Genomic DNA, 19,421 nt, shown 5'->3' with positions numbered 1-19,421 from the left:
TAAGGTTTTTTTTTTGTTTTTTTTCGGGCATGCGCAGTTTGCCCTTCGACTCCCATCACATGATGGGAACTAACCCTCAAGTGCCGAGGACGTTAATGAAGGAAGTGGAGGCTGCGCCCGGAGGGGCTGAGTGATGGCTTGGAGGCGTTTGTGTCAGGGGGGAAGAGACATGCCCCCCAGACAGACTACAGGTAGGAAAGGCAAATTCTAAAAACGAATAGTTCAGCGTTGGCAGGGACCCCAACTAAAAGAGCCACCTTGTCAGAATGCATCATTAGTGCTGCACAAGTTGGCTCTTTTAGCTAAAAACGCCTAAGGATGGGGGGGTGTCAGGTTCACTTTAAGCGCAGGTGGCGGCTGTGTAACACAGACGGCATCTACCCAATAGGGAGTGGACTCGGCTCCGGAGCCCATTCCATAACCAATATATAAGGGTCATGGCGCAGAAAAGTGCCAATAATCAGTACACCTACTACGAACCCCATGAAAAGTGAGATCTAACTAATGGGGTATTCCCATCTCCAAGATCCTATCCCAACATCTAGTAGGGAATAATAATTATATTAGCACATATTTCCAATTAGAAATGTAGTATAGTTCTTCTGATTCGATATGTCACTTACCCCATGTGCAGGGAATTGCAGTAGCTTGGATACCCATGGTTACAACACTGATAGTGACAGTCAGCGGTTAGTGGTTGTAACCATGGATACGCAAGCTATTGTGAGGTTAGCGAATCAGAAGAACTATACTACATTTCTAATTGGAGATATTTGCTGATATTATTATTCCTACTACATATTGGAATAGTATCTTGGAGATGGGAAGATGCCTAAATCTGCTCCCCTCCACTTCCTGCCATCATTACCAATTTTAGTTTAAATAAATGCAGATTACATCAAACGCATAAAAACAATCAAGATTACTAGAAAGGGGCAAAGACCAGCGGATAAAACCAGAAGTATCTGTCTAATCATATACAACCTCTTTAAGGTTGGCAAGCACTGAAGCAAGAGGTGTGCGGTGTAACACAGCAGCGTGGCCCGGTCAGGGGGGCTTCACCAAGCCAAAGGTGGGATCAGTGAGGAGAGCAGTAGATGCTAGGTGACCACTGACTAAGTCCTACAGCTACAGAAGCTGCGGCGGTGGCAAATCTCAGACTAGTCTACATCCTCTGCACCTGCACATGGATATGGACACATCGAGAACAATGGATGGCAATGAAAAGTGCAATGTGTGAACGTGCGGACCACGAACGTGTAGTGGAGCGATTATTCCTGGACTAGAGCGGCCCTCTTACCTGCTCATCCACATAGTTGTCGATCCTCTTCTGGCACTCCAGCCACTCTTCTGCGATCTGCGCCATCTCTTGTTCCAGCTGAAGGTACCTTTGTAGTAAGGTAGTGTACATGTCCTCGCTGTACGAGTCGTGCGATGCTGTTCCAAGCCTGTGTGTGAGAAAATGACCGAGATCACACGCCGCTCAGCCAGCAATCTTATACTGGACCTATCCGAAATGAGCCATTTAGGATCATGCACTACAGGAACAGATTGGGGCGAGAATGCCGCTGACCGTTCCCCTTCACTGGATTCCTGAGTACTGATCTCGGGATCTCTGGGAACCCCAGCTTTTTCTACCTGCGCTTCACCAAACAGACCAAGATCATGTCCAGGCTTCCCAAATTATAGTAGAAATCTGCACTATAGTGTCATGGTCTCCAGAAATCATAGCTAGAAGATCCAGCTTGGGACCGTAGCCGGAGACCAGTCTGACGCTGCCCCTGTCCCCAGCTCCTCCCAATCGTCCCATCCCCTGAAGTGGGTCCGGACTGGTCTCTTCTCCAACCATAGTCCTCACCCACATCTTATAAACTAGATATATTTTTCTGAAGCGCCAGAACATTCAGAGCTGCAGCCAGGCTCTAACACATACTGCCAATGATCTGGGATCCCCTTGCTGTGTTGTAAGCTGTTTACAGACCATGGCTTTTGCTATATAATGCAACCCGCAAGAACGACAGGAAAAGCCTCCCACAACAGCAAAATAGTGATGAGCGAACGTGCTAAGATAAGGTGTTAGCAGAGTGTCTTCGGCGTGCTCAAAAAATACGTTCCGAGTCCCTATGCCTGCATGTCTCGCGGCCGTCCGACATCCGCAACGCCTGCAGGGATTGCCTGTTTGTTAAACTATCCCTGCTTGTGCTGCAGCTGTCGAAAAGTCACGGGACATGTAGCACGGGGACTCAAACAAATTTTTCGAGCATGGCGCAGAGACTTTGCATCAGAGCATGCTCAGATAATACCTCATCTGAGGGCGTTCGCTCATCACTACAGCTAAAAACTGTATATGGGGTTAATCAGAATTACTGTACATGAGAGCAGCTGTGCACTACTACTTACCATGTGTTTACATGAGATTGGCCAATTGGGAATTATTTTTAATTAATTAATTGATGTTTTTCAATGAATTGTACAGATTATGGGTGACAGATGACAAAAACTTGGCATTCTAGCAGGGGTGTGTAGACTTTTCAGTTTCTACGTGTAGCTTTCTTTTAACACAACCAGCAGAACTAGGCTTACCATACCTTGGTTACTATTATATGAGCCGCCGTAGCGGCCACTGACTAGTGTCATGTAGTCAGTATTCTGCCAATCAATGGGCTCCTGGTGTCGTAACCCCACCAAACTGATAATCTATCCTATGAATAGGTCATTGACAGCATGCTATAAACCCCCTTAAAAAGCACAAGTCTCATTACATAACATCCACTAAAGGGGTATTCCAGATCTTATCCAAATATATAGCAGGTGTAATAATATTGGCAAATACCTCCATTTAGAAATGTAGTATAGTTCTTCTGATTTGCTATGCTGCTTACCCCATGTGCAAGGCGTTGCAGTAGCTTAGATATCCATGGTTACAGCCACTAACAACTATCACTATATAAAGAGTCAACCATGGATACCTAAGCTACTGCAATGTCCTGCATATGGGGTAGGAGGCATGGCTAATCAGAAGAACTATACTACATATCTAATGGGAGGCATTTGCTAATATTATTATTATACCTAGTACATATCGGGATAGGATCTTGGAAATATCTCTAACAACAACGAAGATCAGGAAAAAGTCGTGTCAGGATCATTATCGCAGTGAAGGCAGATTACCTTAACTGTGAAACCAATGACGGCAAGCTGTTTTGGAGTAACGGTTCAGAAAACACCAAGTTTTCGAAGAGATGCTTATTGTGCAGTTCCCAGGTCACCTGGAATTTCTTCAAATGTTCATTTTCCTGCAGATCAGAAACAAAAAATAAAAAAAAAATAAAGCAAATTAAACTCTCAAAAGACATCACCTGCCGCCGAGGAGGACAGCGCCAGCAAGGCTTACAACACAACACGCAGTTTATTCCTACCAGAGTGACGAGGAAGGTGCCGATCGTGCCTGCCGCCTGACACAGCGCGCTGTACTCTTCTAGGAGGAGGGAGATGAATTGGTGGGCTTGAGGGGGTTTGTTTGGGGTCACCTTGAAGCCCAATGACAAGTGCTTGAGTAGACGGACTTTCATCTCCAGGACGTATTCTCGCGCCTGCTGCTCTAAGCGTTGATACAACTGGTAAGGGTCCCGCTCGCATAACCTGTAGAGGAGGCAGATAAGCCATAAAGCGAGGCAGTGTAGTAAAGAGATGAGAGTCGATCACCGGTGGTCGTAGGCTCTACGTAGAGCTGTAACAAATGATGGAAAATGGGGCCACAACGAATCCGATGACAGACAAGTTAGTACGTATTTAGGCCTTTATTAACCTCACGAAGGCCCCTGACTTTAACCCCCTTCATGACATGGTCATTTTCGATTTGCTGTGTCCCCCAATGAATGGCTCGGAGAAAAGGATTTTACGGTGAGTACACAAAAATCCCCCTATTTTCTTACCAGAGGCTTTCCTTAAATGCAGCACCTACAGGATGTGCGCTGATCTACCCTATGCACGCACCAGCGACGAGATTGCATTAATGCATTGTCATGACAGCCTGGGGTCTGCTGAAGACCACTGTGATTGTCATGATGATATTCCTATGAACGTCAGCCTGTGGTTGGTGTTGGTAGACCACGATTTTAGCTATACATAATGGTTTTGCTGAATATAGTGCAAGCGATAAGACAATAGCAGGTTCAAGTTCTTTAAGTGGGATTACAAAACACAGTGAATTTTAGAAAAAGAAAAAAAAAGTTGAATTAGAGAAAAAAGAAAAAGTTGAAAAACAAACCCTTTCCCGCCATTAAAAATTATCTTAAAAAAAAAATACATCAGGTATCTCCACATCCGTAAAAGTTTAATCAAAAACTTAAAAATTTACCCAAACTGTAATCTACAACTAAAATAAAAATCAAAACACCAGAATGGCAGAGTTTTTTGACTGCTGCAACAGCAAGGAAAAAAAACAAACCAAAAAAAAAAACAGTAAGAGTCAATCAAAACATCGTAACTATCCGCTCGTGATTGTCCATCTCATGCATTTACCTATCCACCAGCTCTTTCATCCCATCCTTCTCTGGCACCAGTGACTGGTCCTGGTCGTCTGCCAAAGGCGTTCCAGCTTGCCGGTATATGCATCGGATCATGTACCGTACGTCTGACCAGTAATTTTGGAGTTGTTGGGATTCCCGTTCAGTCTCTGCTGAAATTTCCCTAAAATTAAAACAGCAAAAAAAAAAAAAAAAATTCATTAATATCACAAAAGTCACAGCAAAGCGTATGAGCTTTCTGAAATCTCATGCACACATCACTAAATTTTTCCTTGCAGGTTTAAACCATCAAAAGAATTCCAAGTTCGCTGTCCTAGCAAAAAAAAAAGTGCAATTCTACAATTGTTTTTTTGGGCACTTCGTTAAATAGCAAAACTCTCCTGGCAATACGAATCCCCAGGTCAGTACTAATACAAAGATACAAAACAGGTACACTTTATTTTTTTGAATTGATTAAAAAATACTCAAATTTGACAAAAAAAAAAAAAAGTTGTGTTTGTGGCCATTTTCTTAAGACCCGAAACGTTTTCACTTTTCTGGACATTGGGCTGGGCGACTGGTTACATTTTTTGCGTCCTGTGTAGACTTTTACGGACACTATATTGGAGTACATACAATCTTTTGATCACCTCTTACTTAAATTTTGAGGAGACCAAAACAAAACGTAATTTTGCCACTTTCTTTTTCTCGTTACTGCGTTTACCGATTGGATTACCATATATACTTGAGTATAAGCCGAGATTTTCAGCCCATTTTTTTTAGGCTGAAAGTGCCCCTCTCGGCTTATACTCGAGTCATGGTCGGCGTGGGGTCGGCGGGTGAGGGGGAGCAGCGGCTGTGACATACTCACCTGCTCCTGGCACGGTCCCTGCATCTCCGATGGTCTCCAGGCGCCGGCAGCTCTTCCAGCGTTGAGTAGTCACATGGTACCGCTCATTACAGTAATGAATATGGACGTGACTCCTCCCATAGGGGTGGAGCCGCATATTAATTACTAAAATGAGCGGTAGCGGTGACCGCTCAAAGCTGGAAGAGCTGCCGCGCCCGGAGAGTCCATCAGAGAAGCTGCCAGGGACCGCGCCGGGAGCAGGTGAGTCTAATGGGGAGGGGGGAGCACGGAGATATTCACCTCTCCTCGTTCCACCGCCGGGCGCTGTCTTCCACATCATCTGCCCGTGACGCTCAGGTCAGAGGGCGCGACGATGACGTGGTTAGTGCGCTGCCCTCTGCCTGAGCGTCAGTGCGGAGGACGGAAGAAGACACAGCGGCGCCCGGCAGTGGAACGGGGAAAGGTGACTATAGCAAGTGCCGCAGCTTGAGCGACGAGAGGTATGTCCATAATCAGCATTTATGGAGCATTATATGGGGCAAATGTGTCTATGGAGCATCTTACGGGGCCATAATCAGCATTTGTGGAGCATTAAATGGGGCAAATATCCCTATGGAGCATCTTATGGGGGCCATAATCAGGATTTGTGGAGCATTATATGGGGCAAATGTGTCTATAGAGCATCTTATGGGGACATTATTAACCTTTATGCATTATTATATGGGGCATATTTTAGTATGGAGCATCTTATGGGGCCCATCATGAACTGTATGGAGCATTATATGGGGCTCCTGATTCAATATGGATATTCAAAAACACTTAACCTACTGATGTCTCAATTAATTTTACTTTTATTGGTATCTATTTTTACTTTTGACATTTACCGGTAGCTGCTGCATTTTCCACCCTAGGCTTATACTCGAGTCATTAAGTTTTCCCAGTTTTTTTTGTGGCAAAATTAAGGGGGTCGGCTTATACTCGGGTCGGCTTATACTCGAGTATATACGGTAATTTATTTTAGGTTTTGATAGACTGGACATTTCTGAAAGCAGCGATACCAAATATATTTATTTTGTTTATTTTTCATTGCTTTATTTTAAATGGGGCACAAAAGGGGGGTGGATGTGAACTATTGTGTTTTTTCATTCTTTGATCATTTTTTAAAAGTTTTTTTCACTGTTTACTGTATTTAATAGTAAAAAAAAAAAAAAATGGAAGCTCGAAGCACATCCATTCTGTAAACAAGGGTCTTACCTGCGCTCGTTACATGCTTCACAACCGCATGACATTTCTGGGGGTGCAGTGTTATTAAGGGCCACGGTGGGTGCAACAGTCTGAGCTCCGACTAACATCCGCCCTCCGCCGACAGATTCTTGTTTTGAACCGCTATTTCCCGGTGGCATGTGCAAAAGGAAATCTTGACTCTACAATATAAGGGATAAAATACATATAGGTGTATATAGCACACGAGTCACAAATGAAACATTGTAGCACCGAGAAAATATCAGCAGAACCAAGTGACTATGGATCGGGGAGTGTGTCAACACAGAATGACTGATCAAACCAAGCCCAGCCTCTCGGTACACCTTCCCAATTAATTGTTTCCCACCTCTCTCTACCCTTTTCTGGATAATGTAAAGTCTGTCAGTCACGCAAGAAGGGCGCAGATGGACAGAAAACAAAAGACGAGTAGGCGGGAGCGAGCGCCTGTGCTTGGTGTTAACAGTCATTTTGTGCGTAGATTCCCTCTAAAACAATATTGTAGCAACAAACTTACCACTAACGATTGGTCTTGCGTGGGGTGGATATCCTCGCTTTCTACCGTCCGCCGGCAGTCGGAGCATACCCACAAGGGAAGGTGCATCTTGGAGTTGGATTTTGGAGATGTGGAAAGTGCTATTTTGCTGGAGTTTTTTGTGCCGCAGTCTGAGAGTGTAAGGTCCTTTCGTTCACTCCTACACAGGAGGCAGTGTTCTCCCGTGGTGTAGGGCGCCCTCTGACCCAGACCAAATGTAAATGGTGCCTTTAATTAAAAAAAAAAAAAAAAAAAAATGATATTAAAGGAATGATACTACTACTACAAATCATCAATGAAGTCACTGTTGACTTACACAACTTTTCACATCTTTACCCATTGATTTTATTGACTTATGACCCTTCTAAAATTCTGGTAAGGGACACACAAATCTTAGTCAATTTAGTATTTCACCCCCTATGTGTGACTGCAGACTAGTGTGTGCTTTCGGGATTCTACGATGTCAGGAGCAGGGGGTTTCTCCTGTCCAGGCACATAGGGGCTCACCAAACACGACATCATGCCTGCAGACCGTTCCAAAATGTCACACTTTCATTTGAGCCCTGCAGTAGTTTCCCCCCTCCATACGGGGTCTCGGCATACTCAGGGGAAATTGCACAACAAACTTTGGAGTCTATTTTCCCCTCTTATGCTTGTGAAAAAATGGATGAAGCACCTGGGTGTTCAAGGTGCTCACCACACATCTAGATAAGTTCTTTGAGGGTTCTAGTATTCAAAATGGGGTCCTTTGTGGGGGATTTCCACTGTTTAGGGATCTCAGGGGCGCGCCAAATGTGATATTTGTCGTCTACTCTATTGCAGCCAATTTTGTGCTTAAAACATCAAAAGATGCTCCTTTCCTTTCAAGCCCAGCCCTGCATCCTAACAGTAGTTTTCCCCCACATATAGGGTATTAGCATACTCAGAAGAAATTGCATAACATTCTGGGGTACATATTCTCTTCGGTCACCCTTGTAAAAACAAAAAAAAAAATAGGTCTAAAGTACAAAATGTTAAGGAGAAAGTAAAATGTTAATTTTTTTCTTACACATTGTTTTAGTTCCCGAGAAGCACCTGAAGGGTTAATATTCTTCTTGAATGTGGTTTTGTGCACACGTTCAGGTTTTTTCACGATAAAAACGCATTACAAACTGCATCCTATCATTTAGAATGCATTCTGCCATTTTTGTGCACATGATGCGTTTTTTTCTGCAAAAAAAATACTATCGCCCCTTTTGGGGAGGAGAAAAAATATATATACACCGTATGGGGGACGATGCACGGTAGCTCTGCATTCATGATGCATACTAAACTTTTTCCTCATGGGGTACAGTATAGAAATAGCATATTTACACTTCAAATTACTAATTCTAGAGTAAAACAGTGATTTGTAGCGGCCGTGTATTCACATTTTAGTCATTTTAGTTACTTTTGATTTTTAGTGGGGGGGGGCTTACTATAATTACTTAATTTTAATTATTTTTTAATCATCCAGGGTTGTCCTGAGAGTGTAATGGTGAAAAACGTTGGGAAACAATCTACATAATGAACTGACTAAAACAAGTAGGATGTTCGGCCCAGTGTGTACAGGCTAAGCGTGACCTTGACGTGTTCTTTCGACAGCGTGCAGCGGCCTGATTTATTGCAGGTGTGAAGTCACACGCTGTATAAATCCTCAAACCAAACAACAGAAGAAGACACACAGCGCCACACATACAGGATCTCTACAGAAGACACGCAGCGCCGCACAAAGGATAGCTACAGAAGACACGCAGCCACACACACAGAATCTCTACAAAAGAGACACAGTGCCGCACACACAGGATCTCTACAGAAGACACACAGCGCCGCACATACAGCTTCTCTACAGAAGACACGCAGCGCCGCACATACAGGATCTTTACAGAAGACACGCAGCACCGCACATTCAGGATCTCTACAGAAGACACGCAGCGCCGCACACACAGGATCTCTACAGAAGACACACACATTCAGGATCTCTACAGAAGACACAGCGCCACACATACAGCATCTCTACAGAAGACACGCAGCGCTGCACATACAGGATCTCTACAGAAGACACACACATACAGGATCTCTACAGAAGACACACAGGGCCGCACATACAAGATCTCTACAGAAGAGACACAGTGCCGCACATACAAGATCTCTACAGAAGAGACACAGTGCCGCACATACAGGATCTCTACAGAAGAAACACAGGGCCGCACATACAAGATCTCTACAGAAGAGACACAGTGCCGCACATACAAGATCTCTACAGAAGACACGCAGCGCCGCACATACAGGATCTCTACAGAAGACACACATACAGGATCTCTACAGAAGACACACAGGCCACACATACAAGTGCCTCACATTCAGGATCTCTACAGAAGACACAGCGCCACACATACAGCTTCTCTACAGAAGACACGCAGCGCCGCACATACAGGATCTCTACAGAAGACACACACATACAGCATCTCTACAGAAGAAACACAGGGCCACACATACAAGATCTCTACAGAAGAGACACAGTGCCGCACATACAGGATCTCTACAGAAGAGACACAGGGCCGCACATACAAGATCTCTACAGAAGAGACACAGTGCCGCACATACAGGATCTCTACAGAAGACACACAGTGCCACACATACAGGATCTCTACAGAAGAGACACAGTGCCGCACATACAGGATCTCTACAGAAGACACACAGTGCCACACATACAGGATCTCTACAGAAGAGACACAGTGCCGCACATACAGGATCTCTACAGAAGACACACAGTGCCACACATACAGGATCTCTACAGAAGAGACACAGGGCCGCACATACAGGATCTCTACAGAAGAGACACAGGGCCGCACATACAGGATCTCTACAGAAGAGACACAGGGCCGCACATACAGGATCTCTACAGAAGACACACAGTGCCGCACATACAGGATCTCTACAGAAGAGACACAGGGCCGCACATACAGGATCTCTACAGAAGACACACAGTGCCGCACATACAGGATCTCTACAGAAGAGACACAGGGCCGCACATACAGGATCTCTACAGAAGACACAGCGCCACACATACAGCATCTCTACAGAAGACACGCAGCGCTGCACATACAGGATCTCTACAGAAGACACACACATACAGGATCTCTACAGAAGACACACAGGGCCGCACATACAAGATCTCTACAGAAGAGACACAGTGCCGCACATACAAGATCTCTACAGAAGAGACACAGTGCCGCACATACAGGATCTCTACAGAAGACACACAGTGCCACACATACAGGATCTCTACAGAAGAGACACAGTGCCGCACATACAGGATCTCTACAGAAGACACACAGTGCCACACATACAGGATCTCTACAGAAGAGACACAGTGCCGCACATACAGGATCTCTACAGAAGACACACAGCGCCGCACATACAGGATCTCTACAGAAGACACACACATACAGGATCTCTACAGAAGACACACACATACAGGATCTCTACAGAAGAAACACAGGGCTGCACATACAGGATCTCTACAGAAGAGACACAGTGCCGCACATACAGGATCTCTACAGAAGAGACACAGTGCCGCACATACAGGATCTCTACAGAAGAGACACAGTGCCGCACATACAGGATCTCTACAGAAGAGACACAGTGCCGCACATACAGGATCTCTACAGAAGAGACACAGGGACGCACATACAGCATCTCTACAGAAGAGACAGTGCTGCACATACAGGATCTCTACAGAAGAGACACAGTGCCGCACATACAGGATCTCTGTATAAGCAGCTTCTTATTCCAGGATACAGCTTTCAAGTGCTGCAATATTTGGAAAGTGAGTGTCTGGGCCACACAAGTAATACACGTGCCATGAATTAAAAGCTTTTAATTGCTGTGACTTGAGACACAGGGAGGGCAGCTCAAATATTGCTTTCTACATACAGACTTGGGGATCATACTCAAAAGGAAAACTGACAAGTGGAATCCAATACTAAGTAAAAAAAAAAAAAAAAAAAAAAAAGTATCGAATTGCACTCTGACCAATATTCGTCTGAGTCCCTGCTCATCTGCGATTTTTTTTCAGCCAAAATCTGACGTGGAGGGGAAATTGCAGCATGTTGCAATTGTCCTCGTATATCGGACGAGACTCGCCAATGCAAGTCAATGGGTGCGAGAAAGAAAAATAAAATGAATAATAATCGCACAGCACTCAGACCTTGGGAGTGCTGTTCAATTTTTACACACCGATGTCCTTTGAAAAGTCGTCAATTTATTTGCCGCTTTCAGTAAACAGAACAGAATAGATAGCTATAGAGCGGTCAGTGACATATATAATTAGTACAGTGCTTGTGCAGCTTACTGTACATGTATTTTTTTACATACTAAATTATTTTCTGAAAAATAAAGGCATGGATCCCCTGACATTTTATTAACCAGCAGAGATAAAGTGGACAGCTGGGGGTAGATGTTAATAGCCAAGGAAGAAAGTAATTCCCATGAAGGTTCACAGGCTATTAATATCAGCTCACAGCTGTATACTTAGCCTTTACTGGTTATTAAAACAAAGAAAAAAAAATGTAGGGTCCCTTTGTTTAATAACCAGAAAAGGCTAGGCAGACAGCTGTGGTCTGATATGAATAGCCTAGGAAAAGGCCATGGATATTGGCCCCCTCCCAGAAAAAACAACATCAGATCTCAGCCGCTCAAGAAATGGCGTTTCTATAAGATGTGCCAATTCTGGCACTTGGCCTGGCTCTTCCCACTTGCCCTGATGCGGTGGCAAGTGTGGTGATAGTTGGTGGGGTTGATGTCACCTTAGTATTGTCAGGTGACATCAAGTCCAGAGGTCGGTAATGGAGAGGCATCTATAAGACTCCCCCATTACACACTCTATAGTCATATCTATAATATAACGCTGGGAGCGTCACTCTGTCCAAAGCCTTTATAGACTGCGCAAGCACCAGCGCAGTCTGGCCCCCACAGAGTGACGCTCCCAGGAGATCGCGGTATGCGTAAACACTGAACGCACACTGCGATCTCCAACAGAGAAGAAGCAGGGACTGCCAGGAGGGTGAGTATCGGCTATAATCACCTGGCCCCGTTCCACTGCTACGCGCCGCCATCTTCCGGGTCCTCTGCCTGTGACGTTCAGTTCAGAGGGCGCGATGACGCGCTTAATGCGCGCCGCCCTCTGACTGAACAGTCACAGCCAGAGGAGCCGGAAGATGGCGGCGTGCAGCGGTGGAACGGGGCCAGGTGAATATAGCAAGTGCTGGGGGGCCTAAACTAGCGGCGATACCGGCACCTGACCCCCACAGCGCGCAGTGTCCCCGCCTGCTCAGGCCCCCCAGCACTCGGCGCCCAGCGACGATAGGGGAGTATGGTATTTTTTTTTTTTTCATATATTGCAGCAGCATACAGGGCATATACAATGGAGCATCTTATGGGGCCATAAACCATAATGGAGCAGTGTACGGGGGCATATACAATGCAGCATCTTATGGGGGCCATAAACCTTTATGGAGCAGTGTACAGGGGCATATACCATGGAGCATCTTATGGGGCCATAAACCATAATGGAGCAGTACCGAACCACCTAACCACTACCGGATAAGAATTAGCCAGAGAGTACCACAGTGTTATGATCAAAAATATGCCTTTATTAAAATTGATTGGCAATTCATACATTAAAAAAGTTTTTATAAAAAATATACATATAAATATACAGTATATGAATGAAAATAATCTATAAAAAACGCAGGTCCTATTGTATGGTACCCAGAAGTCCCAAAATAATGAAGGTAACAACCCACCAAGGAAAAAATTGCCTTTACTCGCTGTACTAACAAAAACCAAACTGATTATATGGAAAGCTAAAAATTATATGATGTAGAAAATAATATACCCAAAAGTTTTTACAGTGAAATACTAAAGATATAAATATAATTTAAGGTAGAACCAGAAAAAATAAGAAAAAATAAATAACTATATATCCACTAAAACAAAGATAGTGCAAAAAAGCTAACATACATGGTCAATCAGACCATACTAGTGATAAAAAATAAATAAAAGAACACAAAAATATATAGCAGCAACAAGTATATCAAACAAAGTGACCAATTTTTTCCTTGGTGGGTTGTTACCTTCATTATTTTGGGACTTCTGGGTACCATACAATAGGACCTGCGTTTTTTATAGATTATTTTCATTCATATACTGTATATTTATATGTATATTTTTTATAAAAACTTTTTTAATGTATGAATTGCCAATCAATTTTAATAAAGGCATATTTTTGATCATAACACTGTGGTACTCTCTGGCTAATTCTTATCCGGTAGTGGTTAGGTGGTTCGGTTCCCTTTTCTCAGTGTGTATTCACTGTAACCTTCACAGTGCACCCTAACCTCCTGAGACACATTATGATTTTATTCCTAATTTAGGTTTGATTTATGGTGTTTAGTAGGTGTTCACTGTGTTTTTTAACCATAATGGAGCAGTGTACGGGGGCATATACAATGGAGCATCTTATGGGGCCATAAACCATAATGGAGCAGTGTACGGGGGCATATACAATGGAGCATCTTATGGGGGCCATAAACCATAATGGAGCAGTGTACGGGGGCATATACAATGGAGCATCTTATGGGGCCATAAACCATAATGGAGCAGTGTACGGGGGCATATACAAGGGAGCATCTTATGTGGGCCATAAACCATAATGGAGCAGTGTACGGGGACATATACTATGGAGCATCTTATGGGGGCCATCAACCTTTATGGAGCAGTGTACGGGGCATATACTATGGAGCATCTTATGGGGGCCATAAACCTTTATGGAGCAGCGTATGGGGCATATAGATGGGAGCAGCAAATTAAAGAACGGTGGCGCAGGATGGGAGCAGCACATGTCAGACTGGAGACGCAGGATGGGTGCAGCACATGACAGGATGGGGGCGCAGGATGGGAGCAGCACATGACAGGATGGGGGCGCAGGATGGGTGCAGCACATGACAGGATGGGGGCGCAGGATGGGTGCAGCACATGACAGGATGGGGGTGCAGGATGGGAGCAGCACATGACAGGATGGAGACCATATACCAATATAAATGCTCGCCACCCGGGCGTAGAACGGGTTCAATAGCTAGTTGTATATATAAAAAAAAAAATGGCTATGGATATCAGCCCTAAAATGTCTGCCTAGCCTTTGCTGGCTATTAATTATAGGGGGACCCCAAGTCATTTTTTGGAGGGGTCCTCCATTTTAATAACCAAGGACAAGTATACAGCTGTGTGCTGATATTAATAGCCTTGGAAGCTCCATGAGTACTACCCCCTTCCCAGGCTATAAACATCGGCCCCCAGCTGTCCGCTTTCTTTCTGCTAGTTAATAACATGGTGGGGATCACACGCCTTTTTTTTTCCAGAAAATAATTTAGTAGTTACAAAAATACATGTACAGTAAACTACACAAGCACTATTATAGATATAAAGATGTCAGTCACATATCTATGCTATGTGTTTGTATCTATTATGTCAGGTCACGCTGTGATTTTACTGTATGCCGCAGATAAATTGTCGGTTTTTCAAAGGACATGGGAGATCCCACGCTTTTTTTTTTTTTTTTTTTTTTCAAAAGGAACTCATTAAAAAAAAACAAAAATAAACAAACATGTACTGACTATGTATGAATGAATGAATGAATGAATGTATGTATGTACATACGTACATACAGTACAGACCAAAAGTTTGGAAACACCTCATTTAAAGATTTTTCTGTATTTTCATGACTATGAAAATTGTACATTCACACTGAAAGCATCAAAACTATGAATTCACACATGTGGAATTATATACTTAACAAAAAAGTGTGAAACAACTGAAGTTATGTCTTATATTCTAGGTTCTTCAAAGTAGCCACCTTTTTCCTTTAAAAGGGACTGTCACCTGAATTTGGAGGGAACAATTTTCAGCCATAGGGGCGGGGTTTTCTGGTGTTTGATTCACCCCTTGCTTACCCGCTGGCTGCATGCTGGCTGCAATATTGGATTGAAGTTAATTCTCTGTCCTCCATAGTACACGCCTGCGCAAGGCAAGATTGCCTTGTGCAGGCATGTACTATGGAGGACAGAGAATTAACTTCAATCCAATATTGCAGCCAGCAGGAAAGGGTGAATCAAACACCCGAAAACTCCGCCCCTATGGCTGAAAATTGTTCCCTCCAAATTTCGGTGACAGAGTCCCTTTAATGACTGCTTTGCACACTCTTGGCATTCTCTTGATGAGCTTCAAAATGTAGTCACCGGGAATGGTTTTCACTTCACAGGTGTGCCCCGTCAGGTTTAATAAGTGGGATTTCTTGCCTTATAAATGTGGTTGGGACCATCAGTTGTGTTGAGCAGAAGTCAGGTGGATACACAGCTGATAGTCCTACTGAATAGACTGTTAGAATTTGTATTATGGCAAGAAAAAAAGCAGCTAAGTAAAGAAAAACGAGTGGCCATCATTACTTTAAAAAATGAAGGTCAGTCAGTCCAAAAAATTGGGAAAACTTTGAAAGTGTCCCCAAGTGCAGTGGCAAAAACCATCAAGCGCTACAAAGAAACTGGCTCACATGAGGACCGCCCCAGGAAAGGAAGACCAAGAGTCACCTCTGCTTCTGAGGATAAGTTTATCCGAGTCACCAGCTTCAGAAATCGCAGGTTAACAGCAGCTCAGATTAGAGACCAGGTCAATGCCACACAGAGTTCTAGCAGCAGACACATCTCTACAACTGTTAAGAGGAGACACTGCCGCAGGCCTTCATGGTGGGTGGGTGTGTGTCCGGGATTGGCATCTGCACCGTTGCAGCTACAGCCACAAAACACATCTGGACCCCGAGAGCGTCATAGGCTATGTTGTGAGGCGAAATTTTAACCCCGCGCGTTCCAATTCACGAAACAATTTTGCCCCTATCTACATAATGGGGAAAAAGTTAAAGGAAAAGTGTTGGAGGCAAATTGACAGCTGCCAGATGTGAAAAAGGGGGACTTAAAGAATGAGAGTGATGGCGCCAAAGAGTATATACCGTACAGTTGCTAAGGTGGGGCCCCGACATGGGATACTCACCACACACGGGGATATGAACACACACAAAATGCACCACACACTACCACGTGCTTGAACACATACCACCCTCAGCACACATTTCACTACACATACACCAACCTCGCCACAAAAGTCGCCACTCAAAACTCACCACGCGCAAAATTCGCCACATGCAAAACTAGGCTCACGCAAAAAACTCGCCACACGTGCAAAACACACCTCATGGAAAACTCGCCAAAAATTGCCACATGCACAAAACTTGCAACACATGCAAAAGTTGCCTCACACAACTTGCACATACTCAAAACGCACGACACATAAAACTCGCCACGCCCAAAACTCGCTGCACACAACTTGCTACACTAACCTGTCACATGCAACTCGACACAAAAAGTTGCTACACGCATGTCGCCACATGCAACTCAACACACACAACTTGACACATGAAACTCGCCCTAAAACACACACAAGTCTGGTATTATCCTTCAAAAATAAAAATCTGCTTAATAAGCAGACAAACTACAAGAGCAACAACTGTACCATATAGGAAATACGGCAGCTGTCAGTCACATGACCTGTCTATTATGTGCATGTGTGAGCTAATATATACTGCCAAGGGGGAGTGCTTCCTGTTGTCTGGGGATTTATCAGGAGAAGATGTTTTCATTCCAACAATTCCTCTCATTCCATCTGATTTGCCTTTTGATTTTTAACGCCTCCAGTTTCCTGTTCGACTGGCATTTGCTATGTCCATCAACAAGGTTCAGGGACAGTCCTTGAAAGTAGTTGGACTTGATTTACAATCTCCATGCTTTTCTCATGGTCAACTTTATGTGGCCTGTTCAAGAGTTTGAACAGCCAAAAAATCTGTTCGTCTTTGCACATGAAGGAAAAAAGGAAAAACTAAGTATGTCGATTATCAAAAGGCTTTCGAATAAGTAGTATTAGATTACTTCACATTACTTGGCCAATTTAGTTACATCTGTGGAATATCTCTGGTGTTGAAATATATGTTGTGAAATGCTTCTATTAGCTTAGTTTTTGCCTTTTAATAATTACATTTCAATCTATTTGTTTTGTGGTTTTTATGTGCATAATAAATTTTTGTTAACACATTCTATTTTGCTAACAGCGGTTATTAACCCGGGCAAAGCCGGGAAGCACAGCTAGTAAGACACATTGTCAGTTGTTTCACACTTTTTTATTAAGTATATGATTCCACATGTGTTAATTCATAGTTTTGATGCCTTCAGTGTGAATGTACAATTTTCATAGTCATGAAAATACAGAAAAATCTTTAAATGAGAAGGTTTGTCCAAACTGTTGGTCTGTACTGTATGTATGTACATACACACATATGCACAGTACAGACCAAAAGTTTGGGGACACCTCATTTAAAGATTTTTCTGTATTTTCATGGCTATGAAAATTGTATTCACAATGAAGGCATCAAAACTATGAATTAACAAAGTTAATATATATAATAAATTGGGTACAGTAGTATACTGCAGTATATGCTGTAAATGTTTTGAGAAGAATTTGGGTAAGTAATGAAATGTCCTATGAATGTATACTCGGTTCCTGATCTAAGGATCTGGTCTTTTAGTTGAGATGAATCTGTGCTGCACTTTATGTACATGCTCAGTAGTGACCAGTGCTTAGAGTAGTAGAGGAGATGAATCTGTGCTGCACTGTATGTACATGCTCAGTAGTGACCAGTGCTGTGGAGTGGTAGAGGAGATGAATCTGTGCTGCACTTTATGTACATGCTCAGTAGTGACCAGTGCTGTGGAGTGGTAGAGGAGATGAATCTGTGCTGCACTGTATGTACATGCTCAGTAGTGACCAGTGCTGTGGAGATGAATCTGTGCCGCACTGTATGTACATGCTCAGTAGTGACCAGTACTGTGGAGTCATAGATGAGATGAATCTGTGCTGCACTTTATGTACATGCTCAGTAGTGAGGCTGTGCTGGGGAGACAGAAGTCCGGGAAATTGGGGAGTTGGAGGTTTGGCTCACCAACTCCATGGTCCGGCATTTTAATGTGCATTTAGATAACCAGTGAACAAGCATGTGCAGGAATCCTTGTTCACAATTATCAGCCTGTGTAACAATGCCATTGACCATGCAACAAATGAGCAAATGGTTCATATGAAAAATAATTCCTATCGGCATCACGCCACCCATGGAAAGATGATACTGTATGGGGACAGAATGATAGTATTTGTGATGGCTCAGTCCTATTACTTTTGCAGATAAATATTTCATGTGTACATTATATAGCGCTTATTTCCTATTTTCTATGGCAGTAATGCATTTTCAATATTGTAGAGTAATCATTCTTGGTAAATAATGGCGCAACCTTTATCGTTTTTCAACTTATGTTTTTTTGGTCAGCGCCTGTTCACACTAGGTTGGATGTGCTGGTCTTGTTCTTTTTGTGTAGCAGTCCCATTATTGTTTGGCGACTTGAGAAAACTAAATAAAAAGCATTCAGTGGATTGTATATAGTCAAGTCTGCAGCGTTCACATGTTGCAGAAGGAGACACTGATCCAGCAGACTGGTGGGGAGTGCAGCATTGACTACAGAGGAGCCGCACCAGTTGATCTTAAGGGTTTTTTCCCCCTTGACCTTATTAAGAGTTATTTCAGGAGTGGATAATCCAGTAGTGGCATGCAAAATATAGACTAAGTTCTCCATATCTGCTTCCATGTTATGAGCAAACGTTTCTACACACACAACTTTTTACCTGTGGGACGCCTGTGAAATCGGAGCCAAAGGGTCCGTCAGTAAAAGGGGTACCGTTTAATGCAATCTGGAACACAAAGAAATTAAATCTATTAGAAACAAAAAACAAACAAATAACATTTTACAACTACAGATCGGTTTCAGCCAATGTGTGCCTTCACTTCTAATGAATTCCTACGTGTGTGATACAACAATATGTATAGCAGGGCGCAGCGAGGACTCCTCCTTGCCATAATCTGTGCGGCACTTCGCATGGAGGAGAGTTTTTGGCGATATTTCAGACCATCTGTTTAACCACAAGTGCCACAAACTATGCAAAATAACAAACACACTGTAACGACACCAACTATCACCGGCGAGGTTACATTGACGTTCTTCGAGATGAGTAAAAATAAATACCGTAAATAAGCACAGTA

General features: G+C 43.4%; 1 protein-coding gene across 2 annotated transcripts in view; it reads right to left on the bottom strand.

The window, feature by feature from the left end:
• The window catches only part of FAM193A (family with sequence similarity 193 member A), a 108,930-nt gene that overhangs the window by 40,723 nt on the left and 48,786 nt on the right, over positions 1 to 19,421 (bottom strand). For both annotated transcript variants that reach the window (XM_069744863.1, XM_069744864.1), the window contains exons 2-8: positions 19,007 to 19,072; positions 7,136 to 7,381; positions 6,613 to 6,782; positions 4,525 to 4,692; positions 3,420 to 3,642; positions 3,172 to 3,296; positions 1,301 to 1,448 (exon numbers count right to left, since the gene is read on the bottom strand). In XM_069744863.1, coding sequence (XP_069600964.1) covers positions 1,301 to 1,448; positions 3,172 to 3,296; positions 3,420 to 3,642; positions 4,525 to 4,692; positions 6,613 to 6,782; positions 7,136 to 7,381; positions 19,007 to 19,072 — 1,146 coding nt within the window. The remainder of the gene's footprint in view (positions 1 to 1,300; positions 1,449 to 3,171; positions 3,297 to 3,419; positions 3,643 to 4,524; positions 4,693 to 6,612; positions 6,783 to 7,135; positions 7,382 to 19,006; positions 19,073 to 19,421) is intronic.

This window comes from Ranitomeya imitator, chromosome 1 (assembly GCF_032444005.1).
Source record: "Ranitomeya imitator isolate aRanImi1 chromosome 1, aRanImi1.pri, whole genome shotgun sequence".
In the NCBI taxonomy this organism is placed as follows: domain Eukaryota; kingdom Metazoa; phylum Chordata; class Amphibia; order Anura; family Dendrobatidae; genus Ranitomeya; species Ranitomeya imitator.
The sequence above is the reverse complement of the archived record's forward strand: the minus strand, read 5'-3'. Positions and strand labels throughout refer to the sequence as shown.